This window comes from Lampris incognitus, chromosome 17 (genome assembly GCF_029633865.1).
Source record: "Lampris incognitus isolate fLamInc1 chromosome 17, fLamInc1.hap2, whole genome shotgun sequence".
In the NCBI taxonomy this organism is placed as follows: Eukaryota; Metazoa; Chordata; class Actinopteri; order Lampriformes; family Lampridae; genus Lampris; species Lampris incognitus.
In genome coordinates, this window is record NC_079227.1 from 9,735,114 (window position 1) to 9,756,452 (window position 21,339).

The 21,339-nt window shown below is 47.7% G+C and overlaps 1 protein-coding gene across 1 annotated transcript; it reads left to right on the top strand.

Moving 5' to 3' along the window:
* The first annotated feature begins 486 nt into the window (after window positions 1-486).
* On the top strand, window positions 487-19,693 carry hlfb (HLF transcription factor, PAR bZIP family member b). The gene is made up of 4 exons (XM_056297280.1): window positions 487-944; window positions 2,621-2,971; window positions 11,065-11,279; window positions 16,728-19,693. The coding sequence occupies exons 1-4, from the start codon at window positions 830-832 to the stop codon at window positions 16,941-16,943; spliced, it is 897 nt and encodes a 298-aa protein (XP_056153255.1). The 5' UTR covers window positions 487-829; the 3' UTR covers window positions 16,944-19,693.
* Window positions 19,694-21,339: the final 1,646 nt, after the last annotated feature.

Consider the following 21,339-nt stretch of genomic DNA (forward strand, 5'->3'; position numbering starts at 1 on the left):
CTCGCTATTGGACAAAATTAGGTCAACCCGGCCCACTCACGTGACCCGCCGCTCCTCTAGTCCGGCCCAGGAGCGTGCGTGTGTGGAGAGCGTGACGCCCCCCCCCCATCGCCGCCCCCCAAAAAAGGGCCTCTGTTCCCTTCTCTCCAGCACGATGACGGCGAATACCCAACTACAGTGTCAGTACAGCAGCACCGGCCTCGTAGTCAGATACGACGTCGCCGGAATAAAAGCGGGATGCTTTCATTTTCCCTCGCAGGACTGACCTCTCCCACCGTCCCCCCCCCCCCCCCTCGGCCCGTGTCCCCCCATGTGCCCGAACCACCGGACATGAGAAAACGTAGCCGCCACGCATGTTACAGCCGACCGGGCCGCGGCTAAATCGATGCAATCTGCACATTATGATTAACTATGGGGATCCGGGTCCTATAGGCCCCCCGTCGCCCCGCGCGTGCGTGAGGGAAAAGGGAGAGCGGCAAAGACATTGACAAGAGAGAGAGAGAGCGCGCGCGAGAGAGAGAGAGAGAGCCAGAGAGAGCGAGCGAGAGAGAGAGAGTTTGACGTCACACACCTCCGTTCTCCCACATGGACTCGGTGATCGGGAGTATCCGTCTTGTGCAGCCCAGTTTGGAATAGCCGGTGGCAGCGTCGCCAGCCCTCGCACGCAACCCCGACCGGTCTTCTGCCCTTACTCTCCCCCCCCTCCCCGAGACTTTTTGTTTTCTGTTGTTGTTGTTGTTGTTGTTGTTGCATGTTTGTTTCCGTTGACTACAAGCAAAAGGACTAGCACACCGCCGGGCTCCAGATTTCGACGGCTGAAAGACGCGCGATGGAGAAAATGTCCAGACATCTCCCGATAAATCCAAGTTTTCTACCTCCAGCCACGCACGGCGTCCTCAAGTCCCTGCTGGAGAACCCCATGAAGCTCCCGCTCCACCATGAAGGTACAGCAAACTTCCCTTCCAGCCTCCAAACCCAGCAGTGCTGTGGCTGCAAGAGTGGAAAGCCAGCTGTCACAGTGCATTCATTTATAAGCGCTTATATCCCTTTGTTATTTACTACTACTACTACTACTTTTATTATTATTATTATTATTATTATTATTACTTAGGTCTGCAGCTAACTTGTTAACATTGTTGAGTTTTTTCAAGTTATTAAAACATGGCACTTATCAGCTTGTGGGTTTATTAGCCATTAATTAGACTGTTGATATGTCAGAATGTGGTCTTATTGAAGGGTGTGCTGTGAGGAATGTCACCTATGCTGCTCCTCCGGTGCAGCGCCGCTGAAAAAGCCTCTTCCCTCCCTCCCCGACTGGCAGAGGTGGCTTAGAAACGAACCAGCCTCGCTGCAACTTCTCACGAATGCACGACTGGCATTTCAGTTACCTTTCTAAGACGTGACAGGGTGAGGATTTTCAGCTGAGACGGGCCACCTTGGTATCCAGTCTAACTGCAAACGAGTCAGACTGTCGAGGGAGTCTGCATACGTGAGGAACTGGACTTGGCGGGTCCGGCGCACTGGCCGGATTAGCAGCAGCCAGAGCACAATAACAACCAGAATTTACCAAAGGACGTAAGAGCGAGGATTTAAAATGAAGAATAAGGAACAAATCTATTCAGATTTAGTGGGGTTCTTCGGGTCAGTGCACCCTATTGTCTTATAGACCAGCTCTGATAAAAATCTATGGACGCCAATAACAAAACTCTACATCGGCCTCCTACGCTGAACTTGTATCTCAGAGTATCAAGCTGCAGTACTGTTCAGCAGGATTGCTTAAAACTTGTGATGCCCAATTGACCCGGAGGGGCGTGTGGTGGTGGTGGTGGTGGGGGGGGCGGTTCCGAGACGGAAACTGGTCTAATAATAAGTCTCATGGGGAAACAGAGTGTATTTTCATGCAAAAAGAGCGAAAATAAATCCCGTAGGAAAAACGCTGATCACGCTGTCCAGATCCGTTCCTCCCTCTGGTCAGATCAGAATCGCGCCCTGTGTTTTGGGTCAGCACAGACTCGGTGTGTGCTGAAAGGAATGCGATTCAGACTGTGACCAAAGTGGAAACCCTGCAGAGGTTCCCTGGAAGAATTCCTTAATAAAGGGTTCGTGAACCCTCGCGGCACTTCCATGAAACTCTAACCTAGGAACAGGTTTCCTTTGAGATGACCCCCCCCACACACACACACACACACAATGAGGCCACACAAGTCTAAAACCCAAGTGCCACTGGGGTTTCTGCGGAGATGCACATGGCCCTTTCCACAAAAGACATCTCCAAAGAAACTTCTGTGCTTTTCCTCTGGATGTGGTCTTGAGAACCCCTACAGGTGAATGATGATGATTATAATAATGCAGTTTTTTTTTTTATTCATGGGTCACATTTTTGATTGAGAGGAAAATCGCAAAGTGCTACATGCTGAAATCTAAAGAAGGGAGTAAACAGATGCAGAAGAGCAATAAAAACCTCACAAAGCATGTGGGTAGACAACAGAGCGTACAGTGAAATAGGCATAGCAGGACAGTTTAAAGTGCCGGGGGGGGGGGACAGCAGGTTGGGGCTTTTTCACCATTTCGTGTAGAATTTCTAGCATATACCAACTTTGAAGTGTCCTGTCCTGTTTAGCATTCGGAAAGGAGCAGGAGAAAGAGAAGAACTTGGAGGAGGAGAGGAACGTCCCACAGTCAGCCTTCCTGGGCCCCACTCTCTGGGATAAGACCCTTCCCTACGATGGAGATAGCTTCCAGCTGGAGTACATGGACCTGGAGGAGTTCCTATCAGAGAATGGCATCCCCTCCAGTCCCGCCCAGCATCACGAGCAGCACCAATCACAGGCCCAGCACCAGCCGCCAATCATGCCCCAAGCCCCGGCGACGCCAGTGCCCTCGGTGATGGACCTTAGCAACCGCGCCACAACCTCCGTACACAGATCCATGGTCTCGCCGAATTGCATCCATGGCAGCCCAGCAAGAGCAGGTAACACACATAACATGCAAATGAATGTGCACTTGTGTGCGCGCACACACACACACACACACACACACACACACAAAGTAGGAGATCTTTGCTCATATGAATGTACATACAAATAAACAAAAGTGCATCCATTTAGCTTTAGCACTCGTTCCATGGTGGTGTGCAATGAGTGCAACATCAGAATCCGAGTCGAATTCCCACTTCACCTTGACACCACTGCAAGCAGCCAAAAGTAAGGAGTTCAAAGGTCAACGTTGTACATCAATTTCTGTAACCCTAGACTAACCGTGTGGGAGAAAAGCCAGAGAAGAAACGTGAGGTGTGAGTTAAGAGTGAGATTTCAACATCACCACAGCCAGTTACCATTTTTAAAAGTAATTCACCGACGGTTGCCTGTACCCTAAACCTGCAAGGACAGCGTAAGAAGGCCTTGAATATCTTTGGGCGGAAACCGCAAAGATTCAGGGCGTCAATCTCCTTCTTCTCGTGTCCCCTCGAGCAGTCAGAGGAGAATGATGAACAGGGAAGGTCCCTCAGGTGACCAAGCAAGGTTGGCATTGAAAGATCCCATTGGCATCAGTGAGGCGATCGATCGGGGGAGTGTTTTCCTTGTGTCTGGCTGAATAAGCGGCAAACGTGGTGCGTGCACGAAAGGATCCGTTTGGATCAGCTGGTCCCTACGATTGTAGTCCAGTGAACTTGGTAATTGGGTATATGTGTATTCAGACTTGACGGTAGTGCGAGTCCCCTGTTTTACGCGAGCGCCCCCGTTCCTCGTGCATCTATGGATGCCTGGACTGTTGTTAGGTTGAATAAACACCAGTGCCGGTGGGGGGACAAAAGGTACCACTGCACCCTGCTAGAGGTGGCTTACCGTTGCGTGAGTTGCCTGTCAGCCTGAAAACCAAACGTGCAGGTCACTGGTTGAAATGGCCACGTTTCATTGGCGCGGCGTTAACGCTAGTTGGGTTAATAGTCCGGTGTGCAGAGCCCAGCGGGGGGGGGGGGGAGCTAGCTGGCACGGTGTCGGTTGTAACGCTGGTGTGATGGCGCAAGCACGGCGAGGAAGGGAGTGAAATAAGTGGGAAATTCAACACCACTACAGATGTTCATCTGGTGTGAGTCTGTCTGTCGGTGTGTTTTGTGCGCGCCAGTGATGAAGTGTGTGTGTGTCTGTGTGTGTCTGTGTGTGTGTGTTTCAGGTGTGCATGCACGTGTACGAATGTGTGAGTGTGTTCGTGCGCGGCAGTGCAAGTACTTCCTCTTTCTGCTCCGCTCCACATGTGCAGAAAAAGACAAGCCGTTCTCTCGCTGCGTGCACAACCATGTGACCTACTCACGGGGGTGTGTGCGTGCGTGCGTGTGCACGCGTGTGCATGCGTGTGTGTGAGAACCAGAGATTGGACTACCGAGGAGCATGTCGCCGCATGACATCAGTGTTTTTAAGTACACAGTGTACTCTTGCAGAACTAGGGCGCAGGGCAGGGGCCCCTCACGTGAGCGCGGCGCAAGCTAATAACGCCGACTCCAGAACGGCGGTTCGAGTCTCCTAACTTGCTGTTTACATTTCGAGTCACCGCGGAGTCGCACGCGGATTTCTGCAGAAGCGCTCGCACACCCTGCTAGTCTGCCACGCTGGGAGCAAGACCCCCTTCCTGCAACAACAACAAAACCCCTCCTTGTTTGTCAAAAGCCAACTGCACATTTAACTCTGCACTGGCGGATGAGCTGAAACACAGAGGGTTGCCCGTTGGAAAGTCGTCCAGTAGGCCGGTCACTATCTCACAGGTTTCCGTTTGTGTAAAATACAAACTGTGTTGTTAAAGGCAGGGCAGACGGACATGAAGCGGACCGGGGAAGACCATAAGCGTACTTGGTGCGTCTGAGGTGCTGTTGTAGGGCCTCCACCTAATATGCAGGATAAGGATGTTTGTGTTTTTTCAAGCCACCCCCTCCCCTCTCTCTCTCTCTCTCTCATCTGTGTTTGTTTCCCATTATCTGAACGCTGGGTAACCTCGCTCTTCCCTGTTCCCTTATCGCCTCGGCGGTCACGGCGCATGTGGGAATACAAATATGCCAGATTACGCTATAGATTACAGCGCTATGTATAGACACGGCTACAACAGATTATCACAGGCCCGCGCCAAAAGAAGGGCGCTTTAGCCATTTCACGTTATAAGCTGGGTAGTCCCGTACGAAAATGGACCGCTGCAAAACAATGAAGAAATGACTTGTAGCCAGTACTACGTAAATCACTGCAGTATTTCCCGTGTTTTCTCTTAATAATCACGTTACTGTAGAGGTGCAATGGTATTTCTGAAATGTAGGAAGTGTTTCTAAAGGGTTACGATGGAAGCGCTATAGCTATCATTTCGGTTTGGTAATGTGACACACAAAACAACAACAACAACAACAACAACAACAACAACAAAACACAACACGGCCAGCACTGTAATCATTTTCTGTTTTTCTACTGTTACTCGAGTTTTCGGTCGTCCGTTCTCGTGTGGGATCGCCTCGAGAATAACAGGAGGAGTTGATTCGTCGGAACGCGGATTCTGAAAAATCACGTCTATTTTGGAAGTCTCCCCCCCCCCCCCTCCGGCAGCTGAGATCAAAGTCGAGGCTGCGCCTGTGCGCGCCCGCCTCCGCACGACGCCTCGAGAGCCGCGGTCCAACAGCTCACGCAAAGAACGTGTGCGCTCGTTACACACACACACACACACACACACACACACATCCATGCATACTTGCATGCGTGCACACACACACACACACACACACACCTCTGCATCACATTTCACGTGCACGAGTGCCAGCCGCTGTCCATCCCGCCTGTTCATATGCTCTCTGTATGTGATTCGTCTGACGAGGGGCCTTCCCCCGACACCCCGCCTTTGAGGAAGCGTCCCCGACCGCGCTACTGGCGCTCACGGCCTCTTCTCCTCTCACCGTTCGTACCCGAATACCCCGTTAAAACGTGATTGGTGTTCTTGTGTTCCTCTCCTCGTCCCCTCCCACCGCCAGTCGTCTCTTTTCACTTGGGGGCCCTCTCTCATTCCTCTCCCACCGTACCGTGGCCTCACACTGGCTGCTCGGCCAAGGTCAGCTGGCGGGGGCAAGGGGGGAAAATACAAAACAAATGGTACAATTCCTAGAATTGCTGGGGCTCCTACTGTGGACGGGTCCTCCTCTTTCATTCTCTCCCTCGCACACACACACACACACACACACACACACACACACACAACACGCACACTTAACGTGCAAGCGTGCCTCGAGTGAGCTCACCTGTCAACATATGCTTGCACGCAGCCGGGCTCCATCCTTCCTTCACTTCTTCACTTCTGCATCGATTTTGCAATAATTTGTGACGTCACACACTAGTTGTCCACTGAAAGTGCCTGATACACAACAAAGGACCTCCAGATTGGCATCATTTAAAGTTCCCTGTAACAGTTGGTGACAAAACAGTCTAAAAAGTAAGGATCTAGTCAGCTCTTCTCTTTTTCACTGCTGTAATACGGAGCCAGTGTTTCAAGCTGTGATCTTGCAAAATGAAGGTGCCTGAATTTGGCATCGTGGACACGTTCGCGGTCGAGCTGCATGGAAATTTTCATGGCACTATTTAACTTTTGGCATACGTCAGTTCATTTAATTTTTTTTTTTTTTTTATCAAAGCATTTTCTTCAAATGAGGAAAATGCTGCAGAGTAAACACAGCAGCCCGGTCAGAACTTGTCATTAAGTCGAGAACTGTGCACTTTTCTACACTCTACATTGTAATTCACTGCACGATATATGTTAAATATGTTAAGCATTTGAGTTTTACGTAAACCTTAAGCGAACGAACAAGCTGCTTTATCAGACGCTACTTTTCATTTTGGAAACCAGAGAGTTGCTGCCCTTGTATTCACCCTTCAACATCCCTGAAATATAGAGGACCCGCTCTGCACCTTTGTGTCAGCAGGGATTAAAGTTCCCTTCAAAACTACCGGGATTTGTCACCAGAACTGAAAAACAACGGTTGTCAGAATAATCACCGGCAGGGGCGTCCCGGGTGCGATATTATGAACCCTACATAGGCCTCGCCAAAATCCCGTTTCTGGCTTTGTCACGTGTGCGCCACCGTAGCAACGCGAAAATATGTTGTTATGGGGTTAGCGCTCATCAAGGAAACGCTGTACACCCACAATTTAACCTGTCTAAGTTATCCACAATCAACATTAACGTTTTTAACTCAATCTTTGCTTGCTCCACGTTTGAGCATAGGATACTTCACCCCTTATCATGACTACAAACAAAACGAGCTCCTATATTGTAGTAATATGACTTTTACATTTATACACAGGTAACAACTTACTGATCAGCTTTCTTAAATGTGAGAAAGTCTATTTATTAGATATATGTTCATTTTCAGACAACTAACGTTACTTACCTCCGTTCTGTTGTTGACAGCCAGCAGTCCAAAATTACAAAAGCAGCCAGCTGTCCAAAATTGCGAAAAATACAAAATTACAAAATTGAAGGTAGCTAACGTTAGCTTTGCTTCGCACCGAGTTGATAGTTGATTGTTTCCTTAGCAACGCAGCGGAAATCCGGCGTCCGTTCGCCAGATTTGGGACAGGGTACGGGATTTTGGCGAGGGCTATGTAGGGTTCATAATATCGCGTCCCGCGTAGCGTGGCGGTCTATTCCGTTGCCTACCAACACGGGGGTCGCCAGTTCGAATCCTCGTGTTGCCTCCGGCTTGGTCGGGCGTCCCTACGGACACACTTGGCCGTGTCAGCGGGTGGGGAGCCGGATGTGGGTGTGTGTCCTGGTCGATGCGCTAGCGCCTCCTCTGGTCGTTCTGGCGCCTGTTCAGGGGGGAGGGGGAACAGGGAGGGATAGCGTGATCCTCCCACACGCTATGTCCCCCTGGTGAAACTCCTCACTGCCAGGTGAAAAGAAGCGGCCGGCGACTCCACATGTATGGGAGGAGGCACGTGGTAGTCTGCAGCCCTCCCCGGATCGGCAGGGAGGGTGCAGCCGTGGCCGGGACGGCTCGGACGAGTGGGGTAATTTGGACCGGTAAAAAGGGGGGGGTCACTGGTGGGGGATCCCAAGGCGTTCTGCATCGTGTCCAATCTGGCCTGGGATCCTGGCCTTGGGGTCCCCCAGGAGGAGCTGGAGGGCATTGCTGGGGAGGCGGGACATCTGGAGTGCCCTACTTAGCTTGCTGCCACCGCGACCCTACCCCGGAGAAGAGGCTGAAGATGAATGAATGAATGAATGAATGAATGAATGAATGAATGATCACCGGCATCACCGAGCTCTTCTTTCAGTTTGATGCTCTTAGCAAAGAGTTGTCCACTTCTCTCAACAGCGCCTCTCCGTCTGCGCTGCACTCTGCAGTCCTCTTCAGACGGGTCCTCTGCTGTGAGTCTCACTCACACACCTGAAGACTAAGACAAAGAACTCTTCCAAGGTCTACAATGGCACAGTTTATTCATCATTCTTTGTGCAAACGCCTGATGTTAGTTGAATAAAACAGCGCGGAGGATACGAGGCGACGCATGTCGCCTCATCACCTCTGAAGTCCTGCGGTCCTGCAGTCCAGGACCTGCGGTCCGGCAGTCCAGGACCTGCGGTCCTGCGGCTCAATGGCTGTACCGCGGTAGCCGGCATCTCCAGATTTAGCATTTCCGTCTCTTGTGTGGCTGAGTGGGTATGCCACGCTGTCGTGGTTAGGGGTTAAGTTGCTGCCGGGGCTATCGCAGCCAAACGTGTAAACCACTTATAGTGTTGCAACCCCCTTCAGATAAAGGCACCCTCCAAAAGGCGTGAAACCTAACCTCCTCGACAGGTCTAAGGAGCTGCACAAGTGAGAGATTAGATCAATATGGCCCTTTCGCCTATGTTGCTGTTGAAAGGGAAGCTACGCTTCACCCATGTTCAGGCGGATGTGCTCCAGTAATGCCGAATATGGTATAGTGTGCAAACATTGCGAGCATATGATATGCTGTGTATTTTATATTGTATATTGTGTGTGTGTGTTGTAGCTACAGGTATTGTATCACTTCAACGCTACAATCACAGGGGAAGTAATGACAGCTCTTTCTGGGAGTGTCCATAGTGGTCAAACCCTTTTATAGGGGATTGGGCGTGTGCACAGTGATCAGTTGTTCCGTTTCTTCCTTCCTTCCTTCCTTCCTTCCTTCCTTCCTTCCTTCCTTCCTTCCTTCCTTCCTTCCTTCCTTCCTTCCTTCCTTCCTTCCTTCCTTCCTTCCTTCCTTCCTTCCTTCCTTCCTTCCTTCCTTCCTTCCTTCCTTCCTTCCTTTCCTCAGTGTCCATGCTTCATAGCCTTCTCCCACCTTTCAGTGCGGCAACCGTGGAGTTTCCATGAGATGCGAAGCTGTGTAAAAACCCGTTAATGCCAATGTGCGCCGCACATTTTCATAACGTTAGGACAGGAACTCTGCCCACGTTTCCTCCTCTGACGGGCTTGTCGCAGACCACGCAGCCCACTCAATGCAAAGCATGCAGTGGTAATGATGGCAAGGCCAGGGAGCGAGAGGGCGAGAGGGAGATGGAAGGGATAGGAGGAGAGAGGGGGTGGTGGAGGGACGAGAAGAGAGTGCGTGAGCTGGGAGGGAGGGGGATGCAGAATGGGGGGACTTGGAGGAAGAGAGAGCGAGAGAGAGAGAGAGAGAGAGAGAGAGAGAGAGAGAGAGAGAGAGAGAGAGAGAGAGAGAGAGAGAGAGAGAGAGAGAGAGAGAGAGAGAGGGAGAGGGAGAGGGGGGGATGTCAAGAAGCCATCACATCCATTAGCGGGTTCAGAGTTGAACTCGGATGCAAATTGCAAAAGAAGGAAAAGGCTCTCGAGCTGCTTACCTCTGTATCACAGTTAAAGCTCAGGGGAGTGGAAACAGCGTGGGTGCTGCTGGGTGGAATATTGAGTCTAAAATGGACCAGTGCGTCATCTGCAGCCTTCTCATTTGCTCGGCGTTGACGTTCAGCTGTCCAGCATTTGTCGATCTGTCTCCGGATTTGTCGCCCCCTGGTGGCGTTGGCACGTCACTACCGGGGCATTTGCGTTTTGTTGCTCCCCTTCTGAGAGGAACTGGCCAGGAAATTGTTCTTCCTTTGCAGCCATCGGAGAATGCGAAGAATGGTGTTACAATCAACCTCCTCGGTTATATTAATAACACTTGGCAAGCATTAGGCTGAAGTGTGTGTGTGTGTGTGGGGGGGCGTAAGACTATAATTATTCTATCTCATACAATTATCAGCATCAACATTTAACTGTGTGGGAAGGACATGTTTGTTTTGTGCCATTCTAAAACGATTTAGATTATATATATATATATATATATAGCCCATTCAATCCCATGTCCTTCCCAGCTACTTTCTGTCATATCTTACAAGTCTTAAGGGTTACGTATATGGTTGGTTAGTAAGAGCAATCAGTCCTTTTTATCTATATAGGAGATTTCATACATTACAGTACAATGTAGTGGACTTAACATTAAATAAAAGTGAAAAAAAAACGGGTAAAAGAAGAACATACAATATATGTATAAAATATGCAGTGATTCATGTACGTGTATTGGCAGGGCACTGTTGCTCCTATTCTAGTATTCCTCACTCATGGTTGATTCTGGTGTTGGTCATCTGGGAATTTGGATTTATTCTACTTCTGCACTCATTGTATGTTGCTTTGAATAGAATAGAACTTTATTTGTCATTGTACAAGTACAGCGAAATTTGAAAGTGCAGTTCTTATCAGTGCAAAGATTATTATTGCATTAACGAAATCCCCAAATGTGGTTCAGAATGTAAAGTGAATTTATGTAGTATTTTTACAATATTATTTTTAACTTGCATGTTCATACTTGTCAACATTGCAGGGACATTTTTCTAGAAGAAAATACAATTTTCAGTCATAATATTTTGGTAAAATTTGATTTACAGAGGCTTGATCATTGTGTATTAGCCTGCCCCATAACCTGTAGAAAAGTAGCATGCATCCCATAAGTCTCTGCTAGCTGCTTAGTCAACACTAAACTCGCATTGATGAGGTTGTGTGAAATTCCTTGCTCCTCTTCGTAGGCCTCCCCAACTCCAGAAACACCCCCAGCCCCATTGACCCAGAGTCCATTCAGGTTCCGGTGGGCTACGAGCCCGACCCAGCCGACCTGGCGCTGTCCAGTGTGCCGGGTCAGGAGATCTTTGACCCGCGCAAGCGCAAGTTCTCCGCCGAGGAGCTGAAACCCCAGCCCATGATCAAGAAGGCCCGCAAGGTCTTCATCCCCGATGATATGAAGGTAAGTTGGAGCTGGTTTTATGGCTCAGACTGCTCCCGTAGTTACAGCTATGTAAGAGACGGGTGCGGCCTCGGCCCTATGTTCTCTAAGCGTGGCCTGAGGCCAATCTTGGCCATTGTCCTCGCTTCACCGTTGTTGATTAGCTTGTTCCTACCCATCCATTCCTCCCATCCTCTCCACTGCTCCATCCATTCGCGTGTGCAAATCGCTACAGCCTACAATCATTTCCGCCAGTCGGGATTAATGTCACATTTTTTTTCCCAATTCTGCAATCAGCCCCGTTGATCAGAAATTTATATTCAGCCTTTGTACACAGATTAGAAGTGATGTATTAAAGCTGAAATCAGTGACCCTCCCCCCCCCCAAAAAATCTGTCCATTGTCTCTTCCTCTGACAGTGAGAACTACAAACAAGCTCAGCGGGCAGTAGTTCCCACTGTAAACTGCTAATAAGACCCGTTAGCCCCCTAGCTAACGGGTCTGACCCTTTAGCCCCTAGCTAACGGGTCTGACCCTTTAGCCGAGCGGTTAGCGATGTCCCCTTGTGGTGCGGTACACCTCGTATCGAATCCCGCACCGGGCAAGAAAATAACCGGTTACACCGCCATTGAAAAAAAAAAAAGCAAAGTGTTCCGATTGTAGGATTTGTAGTTTACTTTTCCACCAGAAGCGTCGCCGCATCGTCATCACGTTTCAAATATGGAGGGTGTCTGCGACCGTGGTAAAGATTAGTGCCGCACGATTAATCTGATCGCAATCGCGACGTCAGCCTGTGCGAGATTACATAACCGCAGAAGGCTGCGATTTAATTAGCTAACAAAATGTGCGCGTGCGACCGCCTGTTTGTGCGCAGTCTGCATATCTGCGCCGGTAATTAAGAGCTGACCAATCGGTCTCTGCTTAGGCAGTGACGCGTGTGCCGTCTACGGTCACATGACTTCCGGTGTGCCGTGCGCAGACCAGAAAGAAGGGGGAAAAAAATGGATACCGATGAGAACGAGCCGGTTAACGCTGACACGAACTGGTGGCAACAAACAAAAGAAAAAAACGCGACCAGTGTTATAAGGCGACATTTGGGATTCCAGCTCAGCGACACTGAGCAGAAAGAAGTACTGTGTAAAGCAGGCGAGGTGAGAGTCAGTACTTGTCGCGGTAAACTACTGATAAGACACGTTAGCCCCTAGCTAACGGTCGCCGAGCGGTCAATGACGTCGCCTTGTGGCGCAGTACACTTCGTGTCGAATCCCGCACCGGGCAAGAAAATAACCCGTTACATTTGTATTACTTGTATATGTATAAATTTGTTTATTCAATCGCAATCGCAATATTGTCACAATGTGACTTTTTTCCCCAAATCGTGCAGCGCTTGTAAAGATGCTAGTTGGTGTGGTGACGATGCTAGTTAGTGTGGTGACGATGCTAGTTGGTGTGGTGACGATGCTAGTTAGTGTGGTGACTCCGTGGTCCAGATGGATGAAGTAAGTATTTATTTAGTTTAAGAATATACTGTAACGTGCACGGATAAGTAGACACGTTGGCTAACGGGTCGGACCCTTTAGTCGACTGGTTAACGTTGTCGCCCGCGGTGCGGGAGATATGGGTTCGCGTCCCGGCTGTGGCGGTTCCCGGGCTGCCCCCCCCCCCGCGAATTCGCTACAGTACTACCGATTCTGTGACTCCGACACCCAAAACACTCAGAAGGCGCTGATCAGGTGATTATTTACGAAGATATTCGTGAACATTGTGTCCTAGTACATTTTCCGCAGTGTAACGATGGAAGGACGCTTAACAGAAACGTTAACTCCCCCTTCATTTTTGTACCTAGCAATGGTTTGCATGTCGAAAATACGCTCACATTTCAATCTGAAAGGACAGATGCAGTCATTTAAAAAAATGCTATATCTCATATGATCAAGCAAAAAACCCCCAATTTCTAGTTCATCCTTGAACTGTAGAGATGTAGAATATCCAGCTGGTGAGTAACAATGCCACCATTTGATTTGATTTTATTATTTTTTGAGAACATAACACTGCACATTACAAATGGTCGACATGGACTTCCAACGCTTCTTGATGCTACTAATAATACAGTTATCAGACTTAAGATAGCCAAGTTCGAGTCATCTTACAGTACATATCTATATACTGAACTCTCTTGGTTGCCTGAGCGCTTTTTTGGATCTAAAGTTGCACCAGCTTTTGCAGCAGTTGCTCAATATCACAGACAGAATCTGTGTCATTTGCCAAGGAGGCGTACACATCACCGGGACTTTGACTTGCATCAGCGATGCGTCGCTCACCGTGACAGTAAGACATACTGTAGCGTGGCACATCTGGGTGCCAGTATTTTCCCTGTGGTTGGACTGGCCGCAGTGTGCTGGTACAGGACGTGGCTGGCGTGCAGACAGATAGAGCCATTAGCGGTGATTATGGTCTGCTGCCGACATGGCAGGGCTTAAGGCGCCACACCAGGTCTGTGAGCGCGAGCTGTGACACAAGGACTAAAAGGACATGAGGGCTCTCACTTGTCCCCCCCCGTCTCTGTCTCTTTACTTATCCACCTGGCCCTCCCATATAGACCACCAGCTCCCAGTGGTGGCTGACCCTGATTACTGCTCTGTCTGCCATTGGTCAGATCAGACCCACAATGAGGCAGACCATCTTGGTGAGGGAGCTTAACTTAGGTCTGTCATTCATTCAGGGAGCGTCCATGTGATTTACAATCTCTCTCTCTCTCTCTCTCTCTCTCTCTCTCTCTCTCTCTCTCTCTCTCTCTCTCTCTCTCTCTCTCTCTCTCTCTCTCTCTCTCTCTCTCTCTGCTGTGGGGTCAAGCTTATGGGATTTGGCTTTTAATTTGTTCAAATAAGAGTGGATCCATGTGTGGCCACGGTCCAGTAATAAATTGCTGAAAGCTGATTGTGAAAGCAGCTCTGAGAGGACTGTAGGGGAACGTCAGCCTGGCATGGACAACTCCGAAGCCGGGGTAATTCACTAATGACTACAGCCCATTTGCAGAGAAAATGTTTGCTATCATGGAATGAGGCTTCTCTCGGTGTTTTCACTTGTTCAAAACGGCCTTGTTAACCGAATAGATAGTGGGTAGCACATTAATAGCATATTCACCATTTGATCACTGTAAGCATCCTTCCTGTTGGATGGAAATGCATGCCATATGCTCCGGCCATCTTTGTACATGGAAATAAGTAGTAACTCTGGCTAAACGACATACTGCACACATGGTGCGTTACAGCTGGGCAATATTTCATTATTTTTCCCTCCCCTTTTCCTCCCCAATCTTACATGGCCAATTACCCCACTCTTCCGAGCCGGCCCGGTCTCTGCCCCACCCCCTCAGCTTATCCGGGGAGGGCTGCAGACTACCACATGCCTCCTCCAATACATGTGGAGTTGCCAGCCGCTTCTTTTCACCTGACAGTGAGGAGTTTCACCAGGGAGATGTAGCGCCTGGGAAGATCACGCTATTCCCCCCAGTCCCCCCCACTTTCCCCTGAACAGGCACCCCCGACCCACCAAAGGATGCGCTAGTGCAGCGACCAGGACACATAATACCCACATCTAGCTCCCCACCCGCAGACACGGCTAATCGTGTGGCTAATTGGACGCCCGACCAAGCTGGAGGTAGCGCGGGGATTCGAACCGGTGTTCCCCGTGTTGGTAGATAACAGAATGGACCGCTACACTACCCGGACGCCCAGTAATTCATTATTAGTGTTTATCGTCTTTTAATGCAGGAGAAAATTCACATATTGTCATAATACACAATTTTTTGTCTAAATTTATAAGTATTTCTCGCAAAATGTGGTCTGAAGTATTTGAGGGAGTATTATTTGAAAACTAGCTTTTGTTTGATATACTTTACACCAAGAATGCTCTAATATTGCATATATGCAAGCAGATTTTCTGATATCGATATCATGTAAAATTCTCCATGATTATCATGATAATGACATATTTCACCCAGCAGTATCGTGCACAGCGCGCGAAAACATGTGAAAACGTTTCCAAAATATGATGGATAATGGACTGTTACGATGACATTACAGTTCAAGTTCAGCTTTTAGCATTTGCCAAGTTAATTTGCCCATTCGAGGGCTCGGTGGGAAACACAAAAGACGTAAATGCAGTGTTCACCTCAGAATGGGTGCATTTATCCCCAGGAAATAAACAAAGGGATTAGGAAAGGATGCGCCATCTGACAGGATGAGAAATCCAGTTTGATGCAAAGGGCTGCAGACTCAGAAGCCTCCACTTCATTGAAATGCAATGTTTGCCAAGGAAAGAGTCTCTGTATTATGTCGACACGGCCTTGAATCAAATCAGACTGTCTGGTTTCTATTCAGTTTTTTATTTTTTTATTTTCTTACACAGTCTGGAAAAAAAATCCCAAACATCCAACAGAAATATAAATCGGCTCTGTCTTTACCCAAAACCGATGCGACATCAGTCTGTAATCTGTTTTCACACTATTTTACCTTTCTCTCTGGTCTGAAGACATTGCCCCCCCCCCCCTCTTTTTTTTTCTCCCCAATTGTATCCGGCCAATTACCCCACTGTTCTGAGCCTTCCCGGTCGCTGCTCCACCCCTCTGCCGATCCGGGGAGGGCTGCAGATTACCACATGCCTCCTCCCGATACATGTGGAGTCGCCAGCCGCTTTTCACCTGACAGTGAGGAGTTTCACCAGGGGACATAACGCGTGGGAGGATCACGCTATTCCCCCCAGTTCACCCTCCCCCCCTGAACAAGAGCCCGACCAACCAGAGGATGCGCTAGTGCAGTGACCAGTACATACACGCACATCCAGCTTCCCACCACAGACACGGCCAATTGTGTTTGTAGGGACACCCGTCCAAGCAGGAGGTATACACGGGGATTCGAACCGGCGATCCCCGTGTTGGTAGACAGTGGAATGGACTGCTACACTACCCGGACGCCCCCCGAAGACATTGTTATGCGAGCGCGAGCCTTCAGCACAGACTCAGACTGGGAACGCTGCACCCCACTTATCTGTTATGCAGAGACACAAGCAGTTCTCAACAAACTTCTGCAGACCCGCTTGTTTACCATCGCCCACGCCTCCGTTGTCTGATTGTGTTTCGAACGTTTTACTACAGCGTCCCCACTCTATTTAGGACTTGTTGAGGACATTTTCCGTGACTTTTGCATGGACACACACGACAGCTGTTGCTCATGAAACGTCATATTATTCAGTATTAGCTATCAGTGGAAGCTCCAGGTTTTCCAGGGCGCGTGGGAACCCTGTAAAATGCTGTTTGTTGTGACCTTGATTGTTCTGAAAGGATCATTTACATAAAATGCCTTATTGTTATTATTGTTGTTGTTATTATAATTTACTACCATAATAATTTTTTTTCTGTGAAGCTTCCCTGTTTAACTTCCTGCTTTCCCTCTTGGTGTCTTTTGAGCAGGATGACAAATACTGGGCCCGGCGCAGGAAGAACAACATGGCCGCCAAGCGCTCCCGGGATGCACGGCGGCTCAAGGAGAACCAGATCGCCATCCGCGCAGGCTTCCTGGAGAAGGAGAACTCGGCTCTGAGGCAGGAGGTCGCCGATCTCAGGAAAGAGCTTGGGCGCACCAAGAACATCTTGGCCAAGTACGAGGCACTGCATGGACCCCTGTGATGACCCACATAGACACAGCACACGCACACACACACACACACACACACACACACACACACACTGGTCACACAAACATAACCCACAGAATCAACAAATGCAGACATGGACATGCAAACACCTGACACTCACAACCTCAAAGAATGATGACCCAACCCCCCCCCCCCCCCCCCTACTTTCCCAGCGATCCTTTGGCCACCTCAACTTTGCTCCTCAAGTCTCTTGGTCACATGTAAAAGGTTAAACTCTTCACTAATGGTCCATATACATGCAACAACTCTAACCAACACCCCTCCCTCCCCTCCCCCCACCTCGACCAACACACAACTTTGTCAGAACCTCCCCACTGGACTCCCTCGTCGGACCATCTGTACCAGATTCACTTAACTGCCACTGCTTTTGCCCTCCTACAAGAGATGAGAGGACTGTGGTTTCTACCCTCCCCTTTCCTTCCCTTTGCCCCCCTCCCCCCAAAAAAGTATGTTCATGGCACTTTAAATTCTCAGCTCTCTGTAAAACGAAAAGAAAAAGAAACCAGTGAGCCAAAACCCATCTTTTCTTCTTCTTTTTTTTCTTTTTCCTCTGCCATCACTCACGTTTTAGTTACTCGTGGGCTATTGTACTTTGCAGGTTGTTTCATGAGTAAAACCCGTTGATTTGTACATAGTGTTTATGACTCTTACCGCGCCATAGCCTTTGACTTCCTTCTGACAACTGTGTATAATAATGAATGTGTCTCTCCACTGCTTTCCTAAATTGGTCAAACAGCTGTCTGTTTTCGTCCATAAAGACCAGGCTACATGACTGCTTTAGCACATGTACAGTTCTGCTCATTGCCAAGGCAAGGTTCGGTCACGCGGGGCATTGAAAATACCATCAACTCCCGGTTGATTTTCTCAACTCCACAGGCGTGTGTGGATTAATGTACAATTTGATACTCGCTACCCAGATGGCCTGTGAATTTCATATCGCTCCGCTGACTTTGAAATGATGCCATAACCAGCCGTGTTGTCCTGGGTGACATGTTGTCTTTTCAATATACCATCTGAGGTACATTTTGAATATATCTTTGTGCTTGTGAACTGGGTCAGGTCCTTTGCTGATAAATTGTGACATGCTTCTCCTTTGTCTTTCAAAATCCTCAGTGTTTGCACATTGGTTATATGGTGAACTCCCCCCCCAATGTTATTTTTGATATACTCCTACAAGTCACTAGTCGATTCCCTTTACTTTTTAAACTATATGTATAAGTTGAAGGATAAAACAAAAATATCCTAACCCCCCCCCTCCTTTGGCTGTTCCATAAACTTTTTTTTTTTGGTTCTCTTTTTTTCTTTCAGAGATAAGCTGTATTTAAGTTGCAACCATGCCACTGTATATACACTTTAATGGGAAAATCCTTAACTTGCCTTGATACTCATAGTCGGGCAGCCTGGCAGTGCCTGGTTTGACAGGTATGTACACACATACGTAGCTATTGTAGAGGTCCTCCTTGTCATTTCGTGCCTGCTGAACCACTGCTGCACCTTTCCTCTATACCCAAGAAAGTTACATAAAAAAAACCCTTTCTTTGTTATGGAAATTACAGGAAGATACCGATTCACTACTGCTGTTTTCAATCATTTGAGAAAGAATGGTGTGCAGTGCTAACATAGGACAGAAGCAGGTTGGGTAAATTCAAGGGGCCATCTACAATAGCAACCACCGTGCAGAGTGTAGTCGGTGGAGGCAGATGGAGGAAGGGAAAAGGTGCCCTTGTATTGTGTGTGGTGGCATCGCAGGCGATACATCATACTATACATCCCGTATGCCACCCGCATGGCAGTGTTAGGACAATGTGAAGCAGGCATAGCAGAGGCTGTGTCATTGAAAGAACTGTCTTTTTTTTTGCTTGCCATTTCTAAATTTTGAACTGTCTCAAAGCATAAAGCAATAAGTACATTTAACAATGGACTCGTCTTTGTCGGCTGCCACCGCTGACAAGCCAACCATCACACATCACAGCAAGGGACTGCCCAGTACTCTCAATACATGTCAAATGTTTTTTTTTTTAAATATGCATGGGAAAAAAAGCAAAAACAAACCAGCTTGTTTTTAATGTGTTGTATAGAAGTCAGTAAAGTCGGCAAAGGAGCATTCTCACGGGTTCACCCAAGTACACCTAGCTGCAGCCTGGGGAATGTGGCAAGGCTACACGTATAGCCCACCCATAATCGTATTAGATTTAGGGTTAGGGTTCAGGTGTAGGTGTAACCCTGCCTCGATCTCTGAGCTGCATCCGGCACCTTCTCCCTTCACCTGTGTGAGAGATGATAACCAGTCCAAGCAAACTAGTTGTTGACATAGCTAATCACACCTATGATTGTGACATTAACTTTTGCGCCTTTTGCATATAACTTAGCATGTTTCGTTACTTTTTTTTTTGGTTGTCGTTTTGTTCATTTTTGTTTTTGTTCAGTGTAGGAATCAAAGTTCCTGTTATCCCTTTCAGTGCAATAGATGGTTCTTTAACAGTTTCTGCACGCATGACTCTTATTTCTGTCCTGTTCCAAAGTGTAGCTCAGCGATGAGTTTGACCCCCGGTGGCCCAGTTAGAGATGAATGTATCGAGTGTATAATAGAAACACAGTAAGTTGGGTGAGTGGTGTTGTCTTATACTGTGGAATACCTAATCACTTTATTACTCTTTATTACAGACCAAAAGAAAACAGTATAAAGGATATATTGATATATTAAAGGTTTTAATGTTTATACAGAGCTATTCTTCTCGTTTTTTTGTACAGTCTGTTTTCCTACATAGATATTTCCTGTGTATTTTGGAAAGGGTTATATTATATATATATAAGCAGTATACATATAATATACTTTCAGAAATTAACACTATTACCAAATGGCGTTTCCCACGGAGTCTGGGCGCTGCATGGGCATTATGGAGATCCTCAGAGATTGTTTGTGTGATTCGCCTATATATCTGAATATGAAAGGGTAGCCCGACCCTCTCCGTATTTTGCTCCTGCTTAGTTGAAATACCTCAACCGTGAATTTTTCTTTTTACACCACGAGAGACCCTGCAGCTGCCGAATCAGCTGTACTCTATCACCTGGATTACCCAGCATATATGCTTTATTTGATTGTTTGATTGCTTTTGCAACAGGTGCTCCGGTCTATTAATTTCAGCCAGGATGGAGTTGCTTCTGTGTAGATGCTTATGTATGTATAGTTTTACGGCTATGTTTGGCCTAGAGGAATGTATTCACCCAACTCAAAGCACTTATTTCTCTTGTTCAGTTGTTCCTTTATTTGGTGTGATTTTTTTCTACTTCTCCCCCTAGCTGTTAAGTTTTCTCAAACGACTTTCAGTATCTGCTTTTTTTCAGGGCTTTCAGAGGCTCTGCGATGTTTGAATCTGTGTTTTCAGATATTTTTTTCCCCTTGTCCTTGATTTTGTTTCTTATGGTCAAAATAAAAAAACAAAAACAAAGTGAAACTCCATTGAGTGTCCTGGCTTTTGTTGGAGGAGTGAGGAGAGAGGGTAGTAACGCATGTTTTGTAAGAGGAAAATTTCTCCAGAAGGCGTTCTTAGACAAATTCTACAGACGGTCTACGAAACTGTCTGTTTTCATGGCATTGTGTCTTTCATGTTTGCTCTCGGGTAAAATCAATTAAGTTAAGGTATAACAATCATGTTTTTTTCCCCCTCCAAAATCAGTTCAGTATGGTATGTACGGAGCCCCTAAGGGGACATCAGCAAAAAAAAAAATTCCCAGAGTTTCTCGTGCGCACCTGAAACTTACTCGTGAGCACCAGAAACTATCTCATGCGCACTAGAAAGTTTCTGGTGCGCACAAGAAAGTTTCACGTGTGCATGAGATAGTTTCTGGTGCGCATGAGAAACTCGAGGAAAACCAAAATTTTGCTCATGTCCCCTTTAGGGGCTCTGTAGGTACATAAGTCCTTCTCTGTACAAACAAAGGAGTTTTGGTGCCAGCCAGCAACCACATTGACCTGCCTGTAGATGCATAAAAAGATGAGGATGACTGGGTGTTGAAGGGCTCAGGGATTTTCTTTTTCTCTTCTCACCGATGAGTCTCGACCCAGTAAACTTAAAAGTATAAACTCTGTCCATTCCATTAAGGACACTATGTGCTATGATGATTGATGTGACAAAAACTACAACAAACTATCAGCCGGCCTATAGGCATTAGACTGTGTGTGGAGAAAGAAAGAACAGAAGAAAGAAAAAGAAAACTATTGTCTAAGGGCATTATAGCTAGCTTTTCCTTTGGGTTTAGAAATATCTAGGCATTGGGACTTCATCTGCTCAGTGATGCTTTTCCAAAAAAAAAAAAGAAAAGGAAAGAAAAAAACCCAAAAAAAACCCCAACATTGTACGTACTCA